Source organism: Urocampus carinirostris, chromosome 13, assembly GCF_059441175.1.
Source record: "Urocampus carinirostris isolate Australia breed hairy pipefish chromosome 13, RoL_Ucar_1.0, whole genome shotgun sequence".
In the NCBI taxonomy this organism is placed as follows: domain Eukaryota; kingdom Metazoa; phylum Chordata; class Actinopteri; order Syngnathiformes; family Syngnathidae; genus Urocampus; species Urocampus carinirostris.
Genome location: NC_142361.1, coordinates 37,465,545 through 37,477,994, shown reverse-complemented (window position 1 = coordinate 37,477,994; position 12,450 = coordinate 37,465,545). Strand labels below are relative to the sequence as shown.

The 12,450-nt window shown below is 41.5% G+C and overlaps 1 protein-coding gene across 2 annotated transcripts in view; it reads right to left on the bottom strand.

Annotated features, from left to right (window-relative positions):
• Positions 1-12,450, bottom strand: part of LOC148354471 (phosphofurin acidic cluster sorting protein 2-like) — a 68,915-nt gene that overhangs the window by 40,479 nt on the left and 15,986 nt on the right. For both annotated transcript variants that reach the window (XM_088350664.1, XM_088350665.1), the window contains exon 2: positions 5,065-5,152. In XM_088350664.1, coding sequence (XP_088206790.1) covers positions 5,065-5,152 — 88 coding nt within the window. The remainder of the gene's footprint in view (positions 1-5,064; positions 5,153-12,450) is intronic.

Genomic DNA, 12,450 nt, shown 5'->3' with positions numbered 1-12,450 from the left:
TTTACCAGCTCCCTCTCTCTCTCTCACTATTTTTCTTTTATTTCCCAGCTCTCTCTCTCACTATTTCTCTTTTATTTCTCAGCTCTCTCCCACTCTCTCTCTCTCTTTCTACCTTATTTTTCTCTCTCTTTTCTCTCTCTTGCTTTCTCCACTCTCTCTCTCTCCTCTTCTCTTCTCTCTTCCCTTTTCTTTTCTTTCTTTCTATTTCTCTGGATTTCATATTCTCTCTCTCTCTCTCTCTCTCTCTCTCCCTCTTTCCCTCTCTCTCTCCCTCTCTCTCCCTCTCCTACGAGATCCATTTTCGTCATAAAGTCGCTCCTGCTTCACCCTTGCAATCGGAATTTTCGCAATTGCAGCGATTGCTCCAAATATCCAACCTCCGATCCCAAGTCGGACTATTCCCTGCATCAGAATATACTCACTGTGTCGGACCTTTTTTTTTTTTTTTTTTTGGAGAAGAGATAATGATGATCCTCCACCTTTACCCCGAGCTACTGAAAAATGAGATAAATGATGTCTTTAACCTTTGCTATGGAAAAGCAATCGCATCTAATGAAACCGAAGCATATTGTGTCCGTCTCTCACCCTGGAGACGACAGTTTGTCAAGCTCCCCCGCACAAAGAAAGACCTTTTGATACTTTTTTATGTCCTTTAGATTACAGACATTTAACTCCAACTGATCTCAGATGCAGAAGACTCAATGTGATATGGGTTTTATCCCGTGAAGCACCAATTAGAACGTCAAAAAACACAGATTTGCTAAAAAAAAAAGTACAATATAAAAATAAAAGTAACTGACAACCATATTACTAGATGTTCATTTTAAGTTTTTCAAAATTAAATCCTCAAAAGGCATTTTAGTGCTTGAATTGTGATCCAAAATTAGCAAAACAGTTGAGAAATCTAGACTGCAAACAACACCGAAAAGTTCATTCTACTTTGAGTAAAGTTATGATGAAAAATAAATAGCTTCAAGCTGCTACACTGCACAATATCACTCCCACTTTATTAAGTACCTATCTTGGGGGAATTTTAGCTGTAATGGACAGGAGAGAGAATAGTCACAAGAACATGGGAGTAGGGGGAATTGATGATGATGGTGTGGTAGTTTGCGCAGTGTAATGCAACCAACGAGTCAAAGTTACATATTGACCAAAGTAAAATAATAATTGCAGTAAATTTAATTCTTGACATCCATATTTTAGCGCCAGACCAGTGAAGGATTTTATACATTTGACTATAAAGGATTTTATACGGCTGAATACAAGTTACATTTATTGAGTGCAATGAAGATTTTTCACTGAGTGGGCTTCAGGTCACGCTGTTCCAAATGCGGAATGTTTTGACAAGGGAATTTTGATAACGGGACTCTGACGGAGGACGGCAGGCGATATTTTGAGAACAAGGCCGTGATGACGTAGAAACGCTCGGTGTTCTTTTGAGTTTTTCCAGACATCGAGGCGAGGTGGTGGAGCCGTGGAGCCCGCGTTGGGCTTCCCTGGCACGCCCATGGGAGGAGCCGGCACACCGTCTTGCAGAAAGACGTGGGCCGAGAGGAAAAAAGGCTGGAAGACTTCAGAGAAGGCTCGACAGAGACTGGAACGACACTAATTCTACTGATTTGGCCATATTCGATGGAGTTCACTTAGTTAAATAGTAAGAGAAATTAAATCTGCCCCCGTGTGAAAATGTCGGCTTTTCTTGTCCATAACTAATTCGAACAATTTGATAAATTCTAATATTAAATTCCCAACAAACGGATGGACTGGAACACACACGAAGTTCAAAAATTAAATGGCTCAACTGTAGCAAGTTCGCTCTGTAGAATTAGCATGTAAACATTAGCCAAAGTCCGGCTAGCAGCTAACAAAACATTGGAAGCAGTGGGACACACAAAATTCCGAGAACACTTCTTGTTGGTGAAAGCTTGGCAGCGCTCCCATTTTGACCCCCATCTCCTTTCTTGTGCAAAACAAAAAATAAGCAGCCAGGACGAGCACGAACTCACCCCCGAGTGAAACCCAACTTCACACGGCTCGCATCACGTTTGATGTGACGTCATCGCAAAAAGCATCGTTTCGAAAGCCTTATTTTTTTTTTTTTACATCATTTTTTTCTTTCGGCGAAAACCCAAAACGCACTTTTGATCCTTTTCTGCAGAAGATTGTTGGGTGCTGAAAATCCGGTGCATCCCTAATTGCATCTTCGTATGCAAATGCGGACTCGTTTGGTCCTTCATTTGGCACGGAAAGAAAGGAAGAAACACTTGGTACTGAACACAAGGGTGAGGGGACATGAGGTCGATGAGGACATCGCGTCCAAGCCGAGGCGACGCATTTCAAATACGAGTCAGTCCGTTAGAAAGTTCTTTTGTGTTCCTCTGTCATGGTACCAGCTATGAAGCATGAGAAAAGAGTGTAAACAAAGCTCCTTTTGTCAGGCACGAGTGACAAGGTCAGACACTGCCTGTGATTTTCCATTTTCTTCCCATACCCTTTACAGAATTAAAGAAGAGCTCCGTTTAAGTTTATAGCAGCACGTCCTTCTCTGTAAAATATTCCAAAACAGTGCCGGATGCTTTTTCCATGATTTAATACTATTACACTAGAGATTGCGCGTTGGACCAAGCGTAATCAGATTTAAGCGCTCTGTAAGTGTGTTGCCATGTCTCAAAGCATCAATTTCCTACTCTACCTCACGGTCAAGAAGCTTGGAGGTGACATTAGTGCTTTTCCAAGCAGGTTTGAAGGCTCCTGTGTGCTCAAGCTTACAAGCACAAGCTGAAATCATGCAAATGTGTTAGCTAATGACACAGTGAATATTTGGTTTTGTCACTCTTGTGATTGAGTGATACTTTGTTGAAGGTCATTTCCTCTGAGTATTGGTCGAGATACGCTGGGGAAAGAGCTGGAGGTTATACGGGCAGCTGATCTTTGAGAAAAAGCATTGATGTTTATAATCTTGAAACGGATAATGGACGGAATGAGATTTTTCTGGTTCTCACAGAGTGTCACGGACCAGGAACGGAGACGGGACCCAATTGTGTTTGTTTTACCCAGCTTTATTTAGAAGAAGGAAAGGGCTTGCACCCACGACCCGGGGATCGTCGATCACGGGTAGCAGATTGGTGGGAAGTGACACTTTCGTGTTTGGCGAAGGCAATGTCGAGAGCGAGAAAAAAACAGGTCGATGGCCGGGACGGCGGAGCAAAAACATAAACAGGTCCAGAAAAGAGGTCGGCAACGAAAATCAGACGGAAAACAGGGCAGGATAGAGTCAGGAGTCACAGAAGCTTGCCTAGCGTTTAGCGTAGGTTCGCAGACGATCCGACAAATGATGACAGGGAGGTGGGGGTTTAAAAAGAGGCAGGGAGCCAATCAGCATCCAGGGCTGTTAGCGCCGAGGAATGGGCACAGGTGCCTCGCGCGTCAGTAATCATGACACAGAGGAACTAAACACAACAACTCAATTATTAGTCAGAAAAAGGATGCAGAAAATAATATTTTTGGGATTGTAGAGAAATTTCACAACTAAAAGACCATCAAATAAAAATCTAGAATTGCATTTCTTTTATGATATAAAGACATTTTTTAGTCAAGTTATCACTTTTTGGTCACCGGTTTCTCGGCTGAATGGTAAGATATTTGTAAATATTGATTGGGAGACGTATGGTGGGGTAAAGTTGTTGTTAACAATGCTTGACAGGAGGCTTGCCTGAATAATAGACTTACACTATATGTGGATGGATACAACTGTTGCCTCCACGATAGGCAAATGGATACACCCGTGGCATTTTGGTTGTTGGGAGCAGAAAATAAAATGGAAATGTTCCAGGGAATTCAACTAATACACGTAAGGCTTTTTTAGAGAGTAAGCGAGAGTTTGGCTCTGTACTCCAAGTCCCACAGTAAAACTCAAGAAAAAAAGGAAAATGAATAGGAAAAAAGAAATATATAAAAAATATATTAAAAAAAAAAGAAAATTGCATTTTTTTCATTTTTGTTCTTTTTCTCTTCAATTCAATTTATTTCCTTTTGTTCCTCCATTTTTCTTTTATTGCTTTCTTTTCCCATACTATTTTTATTCCATTTTTCTGCCTTTTTTTCCAATTTCTTCTTCCCTATTTTTAATTCCTCTTTATAAAACATGTTCCCTTCTTTTTGTCTTTCTTTGAGACAGGCTGGGTAAAAATGGGAAGAAAAGAGCTGCTTTTCGCTCACTTTCACTCTGTGTAGTCTTCTTTGGGCTCATTTTTGGTCGCACTACACATTACAGCAACATCTAGTGGACACATGTAAAACACTGTCCTCTTTAAGAACAAGCAGTTGCTTCCTTTGTTGCTCTTTCTCTCACTGTGTCTTTTAACCTCTTTTGCTCCAACTTCCTTTTTTCCTTTTCTCTTTCTCTCTTCATACCCTTCGCACTTTCTTTTCCCTTTTCTCTCCTTCTGTCTTTCTATTTCTCTTTGGATTTCTTTCTTCCTCTCCCTTTCTTTTCCCCCTCTCTCACGACTATTTATCTTTTGTTTCTCCCGCTCTCTCCCTCTCTCTCCTTTTCCCTCCCTCTTTCTCTTATTTCTTTATCTCTCTTTTTCTTTCTCTTTAATCTACTAGTCCGGCCCCCGACAGAATGTTTGTTCTATCGTGTGGCCCCCCGAGTTAAAATGAGTTTGACACCACTGTCCGAAACTGAGGGACATTTAAAAAAAACAGTAAAACAGTCTTGCTGCTTGCGTACAAATGAATACTCTCTCACGGCGAATTTGTCGTTCTTTAAGGTGACGCGGCAATGAGTCAACCCCAATTAGGCCTTCACACCCAATCTAGGGAATAAAACATTCTAAATCCGTCTTAAGGTGCTAAAGGATCTGCCGGGAGTAGTAATGCTCGTCTTCTATTTAAAGCACGTGAGTGGACGCGACATACCAGGGCCGCCTCGTGCTAAGAAGGCTTTTTTATCAATTGGCGGGATTAGTAGCGTCGCATTCTCGTCAAGCGGGCTTGGGATTTCGCTAAACTGGGTGCAGCACGAAGAATAGAATTGAAAAGATGACATGGACTCACCTGTATTTTCACAGCGATAGAAAGAGAGCTTAGTTCTTTGTCAAGTTCTTTGAGCACCACCAGTTTTTTCAGAGTCAAGCTGCAGAGCCTGCAAATGAGAAAAAAGGATAAATCAGGGGTGGGAAACCTATGGCCTATGAGTCTTTATAATTGGGCTCCCTGAACAAAAGTCTCGGCACCAGTGTCCTCCTTCTCCATAAAAATATCTATCTATCTATCCATCTACCTTGGTCATTTACCTCAAGAGGGGTGACCGACAGCAAGACAAACACATACAATAACAAAGAAAATAAAAGGGGGAAAAAATTTTTTGGGACCATGGCGAACCCAATTGCCCAAACACCCAAACAAGTGAGGCACCTCGGCACCTAAGTTGGTCATGCTTTCGTCCCTCCAGATGAAACGGGACACCAGAAAGCGGCCATTTCACTCGGGTCAGGGTGACACAACACACTCTTCTGTCCGACAGCTTTCACTGGTTTACCCCTGCCGCATCATACGGGTGCCCAGCCCATCCTTAAGAACGCGTCCGCAATCCCACTATCCTTTCACAACACCTCTCCACTCCTTCCTATCACCAACAAGGGCTCTAGCTTCCATTATATTTAGACCTTTTTCCTGCACCATCCATCCACGTCAATCGCGGCCTTCCTCTTGGTCTCCTTCCATTGACTTCTGCACTGTAGATCCTCTTCAACAGTCGCTCCTCATCCATCCTCTCCATGTGTCCAAACCAACCGAGTACTCTCTTATCCACACACTCGCTCAGTTCCACGACTACTCCAGTTCTGTCTCTCACAATTTCATTTCTCAATCTATCCAATCTTGTCACACCTAATATACTCCTCAAACACTTCATCTCAAAAACATTCAATTTCCTTCTCAAATCTGCGTTCAGGCTCCAAGTCTCTGCACCAGACAACAGTCGGCACAATCACACTCTCATAGAGTCCCCTCTTAACATCCATACTCATACTCTTGTTGCTCATAAAAATAGTTTTCCAAAAAACATGATGTACTACTGCATTGTGTACGTTCAGATAACACAAATTGAATTTTTAATAAAACATTTTAATTGTGCATTTTCAAGATTCAAGATGTCTTAATTACCATCGACATAAAATGCAAATTATTTTTTTCTTTGCGAGTGTGTTTAGAAAATAATTTGCAATTTTTAATCGAGTATTTAATAATATATTATTCAAAGATAACAGTTTTTAATGCACATTATCAAATTATGTACTACAAAAAAAAATCTGGTGTTTTTGATTTCCCTTGCCCTCATGACAGTTTCAGATCAGGGGATATCGGTGATCTGTGCAGCCCTTTGAGGCACATACCAGGCAGGTCCGAGATACTGTTGTGGAAAGGTTTAAAGCTGGATTTGGATACAAAAAGATTTCTCAAACTTTAAACATCCCAAGGAGCACTGTGCCCCCAACAACAAAAAATTGAAATGGAAGGAGTTGGGCAAGTACAGCCTGGCGGCGCCCTATCTTTTCATTTTGTTTCTTTCAAAACCGATTTGAAAAACTGAAAATAAAATAATATACTATAATAAAACGTTGTTTTGATGCCATCATTTCCCCCAATAGCCTCCCTCTTCCATAAAAATATATTTTTGACAAAACATTATGTATTGCATTGTTTAAATTAAAATAACTGAACTTATCTCTTTTTATTCGTGCATTTTTCTGTATTTGCATTTATTTTGTTTATCAAATGACACACAAAAATAAACACTTCTGCATTTTGTGTTTTTCAAATGCATATTATCTATATTTAAGTGCTTATAAAATGAATACAGAGTTACTTGGATCGGACCATTTCTGTCCACACCCCTACGGGGGAAAAGAAGCTAAGGGGCATATTGCTTTAATTCCTAATAATTGGTCTAAAAAATGTTCAATTAAGAAACAAATATCAAATAAAATATAACTTGTAATAATCTATCCATTAATACAGATCTACTAAAACAGATGTTGTATTGGACTGTATTGCCAAGGTAAAGGATCAAGACTGTATCAGCAGATAAAATCAATTGTTTTCCTCCTGTCATGGCTGCCATGCCAATTTTGGTAACCCAATGCGGCCCACGGCTCCAAAGTCTGCCCACGCCGACAAATAAAAATTGGAAATACGCAGGGCCATTTTTAGGCCTGCAGGTAGAACTAAAAATGGAAAACAGATCCACACATCCCCGATGAAAAACAGTTACGCCATCAAAGAGCACATCTTTCGTCTGGCGATAAGAAGGATAAACATAGCAAAGAGGGTTAAAGGAGTAAGCTGAGTATTTCCAAATAGGCGAGACGGCGTCCATCTTCACATCTGGAATCTGCAATGCTTTTTCTATTTTAGCAACAAACGACAACGAGGATGCACTGGATTCGCCTTTGAGAGGGAGCCAGGTTTTCTGAACATCCCTCTGACCCACTTTTCCCATTACCCCCGTTGCATGCAATTAAGATCCCTCAAAAGTGAGTATGGAAGACAAACGCTATGCGAACACCCGGGAGATTTTGATCTTTTTGTGAAACTTTCAAAACTTTGGAGGTTTGACCTTGCAAAACAAAGAAGCAATAAAATCAGTATCCATGTTAGATTTGAACACCCCTAACCAAAGTATGCTCTGTAGATTGTAGGCCAGGCATGTCCAATGTCCGACCCGAGGGCCAATAACAGCCCGTGATCACATTTTTACAGGCCCGCGGCCTGTCATAAAATTAATAATACGTGGCCTGCCAGTAATGTTGACAGCAGTATAAAATCACAATTAAGCCCTTGGCTTTCTGTGAGAATTTTAGCCCACCCCATTTCCGACATGGCGACTGTAAATAAAAAAAGGAAAGTTGATTGTGAGGACCGCCGCTTCCAGGACAAGTGGAAATTGGAGTATTGGTTTCCACCGAAATTCGAAACTACAGCTTCTGCCTAATTTGCGAAGAGACTGTGGCCGTTTTCAAAGAATAGATTATAAAGAGCAGGGGTGGCGAACATGCGGCTCTAGAGCTCTAGGACAATAAGAATGCGGCTCTTTGCCCCATCATATTTTCTATATACTGTGGTTCTTTGCTTCGTTTCATGTTTAGTTTTTTCCCAAAACACACTTGAATCCATCGGAGTTAATAACAAATAATATTTTGAAATTAATTTGGCAGATTTGTTGTTTTTATGCTCCTCCGGACACATAACTGACTGCCAATCATCTGCGTAGGTTACGTCTAATGCCGGGAAATTAAGTCAACATTTCATGAATGTGCAGACTGTTTGCCCTCATATGCAAAGTGAAACGGAAATGTGAACATGAACACAGGGCATTTCAGGAAGAATGGGAAGATGCTTACTTTTTTGTTGAACGGAATGGCAAATCACTCTGTTTATCATGCATTACCACGATATCCCATTTCCAGACTCCAAATCTTCAGCGTCATTTTAGCACAGCCCATGCTAATATTGACACGGAATTCCCAAAGGTACTGAACTGCACAAGCAAAAATTGTGCACCTTGAAAAGCCAGGTAAAAAGTGCATGGTGTGGCTCTTTGACTCTCACAGTTAAAAATTACGGCTCTTTGAGTCAAACTTGTCGCCACCCCAGATCGAGAGGAACCGGCACACAAATGTTGACTGCAAAATGCGAACTGAAAATGAAGGCTGTGAAAAAGTGAAGCAACTGAAAGCTGTTTTTAACGGCACAGGAGTGCTTTTCACAAATGAAAACGCTACGAAGGCGAGCTGACCACCAAACACTGCAAACCTTTCACAGAGGGTGAATTTCTTAAAGACTGTTCAAAGAATTCCAGGCTGAATGGTCGGCCCTCACACATTTTCAGCTTTCTGAAAAGTTTGGACACCCCTGATCTAGGCCTTAGCCAAATTACAGAAGACCCCCCCTAACAATTAGAAACTAAGTAGCTATAGATGGTCTTATTTTTTTGAATCATCTTTAGGCAAATTGGGCACATGATATTGTGTTCCTGCGTCCTGGCACAAGTTTGTCGACGGTATTCGAGCTCCCGAGAATTCTCTGCTCTCGTTCTGTTGTGTATCAACTCACGTGGCCTCTTTCCCGTATTTACACTGTCGGAGGGAGAAGGTGGTATTAAAGGCCAAACAGCATATGGCCATCTGGGACACGTAAGGAGATATTGGGGGCTGAAATGTCTTTTGCGTGCAAAGTCAAACACGCGCTAAGCTCTTTCAGTGCAAGCTTCTGTTGGAACTTGCTCAAAGATATTATGACTCCTTTTTTCTCTCTCTTTACCTCTCCCGCTCTTTTTCTCTCTCCTTCTCTACGTATTTTTTTTCTTTCTTTCTTTCTCTTCCTCTCAGTCCCTCTATTTCTTCACCTTTCTCTCGCTCTACCCCTCTTTGGTTCTTTTCCTTTTTTGTCTCCCTCTCTAGCTCTTTAATACTTCTGTCTTTATCTCCCTCTGTGTCTCTTTTTCTCTTTCTCTCACTCTTTCTCTTTTTTTATTTCCCTCTGTCTTTCTCTAGTCCTCAATCTTTCACTCCATTTCTCTCTTTTCCTTTCTTTTTTTCTCCCCCTTTCTCACTCTTGCTCTTTCTCGCTCTCTCTCTATCCCGGAGGAGATGGCGGATTCAAATAAAAACTGATTTCATACTTTCCACTTGTAATTATTGCCATGCCATTTCAAGACTTTGTTGCTTTAATTACCTCCTTATTCTTGATGATTGTTCCAAATGTTGATTGGCTACGGCCACGCAACATAGTATGTGCCTTCTTCGTATTTATTGATATTTGCAAGCTTCGTGTCCATGGTTATCATGCGTTTGGTTCTCCTTTTAGCATCACTGCAAGCCTTGGGAGCTATAGACCGTTAAAACAGTACAAAAAATACTGTGTAGTATCGCACTAACTCACAAAGACTTCACGAAGCACGCAAGACTCAGAATGAAGAGAGAACAAGGCATTATCGATGTGTTCAGAATTTTCATGAGGCTGTGACAGAAACGAATAGAAGACCAGATTTTTGTATGACGTAGACCGGGGGCCGGCAACCTATGACACGCGTGCCGGCAGCGGCACGCGAGCGCATGGCAAAATAATAATGATTATATTTTAAAAATGCGCATTTTTACCTGAAATTTAGACATTTTCAGTTGCGCGTGTTATTCAGAGGCTTTACGTTAGCGCCCCCTCTGCTTCGCGTGTCATTGTGTGTTTGCGCGGAGAAGAGATCCGTGTTTTAACCCAGCCAACGAAACACACGCGCGCGATAAATGAACGAATCATGAGGGCTCCTCGAGCGAAAACATTTCGTTCTTTCCAGCCAGCATGGACAGACGAATGAGTCTTTGTGCAAAAAAATGATCGAGCGGTTTTGTGCATTATGCCTCGAGAGCGTTGTACCTCGCACAGCAAGTGTTAAATGTCATTACGAGACGAAACATGAACATGAATTCAAGGATGAGTCTGACATGGCGGAGACATTAAAACGTGCACTGTTCCCTGAAGACCTTTGTCACTGCTAAAGACACCACCACTGAAACAAGCTATCACATTGCTCACTGCATAGCAAAACACAGAAAACCATTTACTGATGGCGAATATTTGAAAGAGGTGTGTGTGTGCGTTTATGCGTGTGTGCGCGTGCGCGTACCTTCTGCTTTGCTGGTGTTATTTGAAGTATTGAAGTATTTTGATTTTTTGATTGTAGTTCATTGTCAATGAAGAATGGTTGATTCTGGTTCATTCTTGAGTTAAAAAGTTGAAGTCATGGATGGCTACAGGCCTTTTCACTTGTGATTCACATTCATTTTTTAGTTGATTGATGAATAAGAATAGTGGAAGATAAATTGGTCAGCTATACCAGGTCGCGCCGTTCCAAGTGCGGAGTGTTTTGGCTGGGGAATTTTGATAACAGAATTCTGACGCAGACGGCAGGCGATGTTTGGAGAACAAAGCCCTGATGACGTGGACACGCGCGGGGATCTTTTGACCATGACAGACATCGAGGCGACGAGGTGGAGCCCACATGGGCGTTCCTGGCCCGCCCAAGGGAGGAGCCGGCACACCAGCTTGGGAGAGACGTGGGTCGAGAGAAGAACTTCAGAATATCGTAGAGGATCGGGGAACGAGAGAAAAGGCTCGACAAAGACGCGAGCGACAATAATTCAGCTAATTTGATGGAATTCACTTGGTTAAATATTTTAAGAAAATAACTCTGCTTCTGTGTGGAAATGCCGGTCTCTTGTCAGTCTTTTCACAAAAAGATACGAGCATGCATTGTTAGGTGGTGTTTGGTTAATGGAGTCAGATAACTAATTCGAACAATTTGGTAAACGGTACATTTTTAATAGTCCTAACAATACATACTAAAGCAGGGTCGCCGTATCCTGGGTTCCACAGTACCAGCAGTAGTAAAAAATAAGGAGGGAATATTAAGCATTAAAAATGACAAAGATGTGTGATCTGAGGTATTCTCATCTTTGCAGTGGTTAGGCTTTTTTTCCTTCTTTCTTGTAAAAGAATAAAATATTCAGAAAGGGCTCTAGGACTAGCACATCGTTTATTCGGGATTGAATTATGCAACAAGATGGATGAAATTTTCATAAAAGAACAAAATACAATGGCTTTTCTCTCCTCCCCATGAAGTCGAGTAGCAGTGATACATTGATTTCTGTTGCCCTCTCTGAGCCTCACATACCAAACATTCACTCTTTTTCATTCATAGCCCTTTCAGATCGCTCTCCATGCTCCATTCCGCCCCGCTTTGTGCTTCTGACAATTGCAGCGCAGTGATGCGGAGGCACGCAACGGGCCCGACGTCGAGCGAGAGTGCTGAGCCGGGGAAAATAAATACAAACTCGGGTTTTTGTTTAGGCGTCGGAGTCATTTTGTACAGTTGAGAGGTTTACATTTCTGCACATCGTTTTTTTTTCTTTCGGGCCTAGAACAGAGACTTGCAGTCGCCTCTTTGTCGTCCTTTCAGCTAAACATGACTTCTATCAGCGCGTTACTTGAGAATCGCTTAAGAGGTCCAGAAATAGCATTGCATTAGTGACCACGGGGGCTGTTGTGCAAATCTTGGAAGGATGTTTTATGAGGAAGCTGGGTCGAGTGATTGTAGCAAGTAGTGCTCTGTAATCAAACAGTTTCTATCGATTATCTAAGTTGAGTTATTCTATTAATCACACGTCAACGAGCTGAAAACGAAAGAAAAGATTTTCAACATCGATCTGCATTTTGAAATCCCCGTTTTTCCGATTTGGAAATGTCACCGGATTTTACACATTGTACTGTTCCCCAACCACAATATCATTTATATCTCACTGACAGAATTTTGAATGTAAATTCTCAAAAAGAAATTGAGAGAGCCACACCACTTTTTTTTTGACAAAATTCAAAAAACTGCCAAAC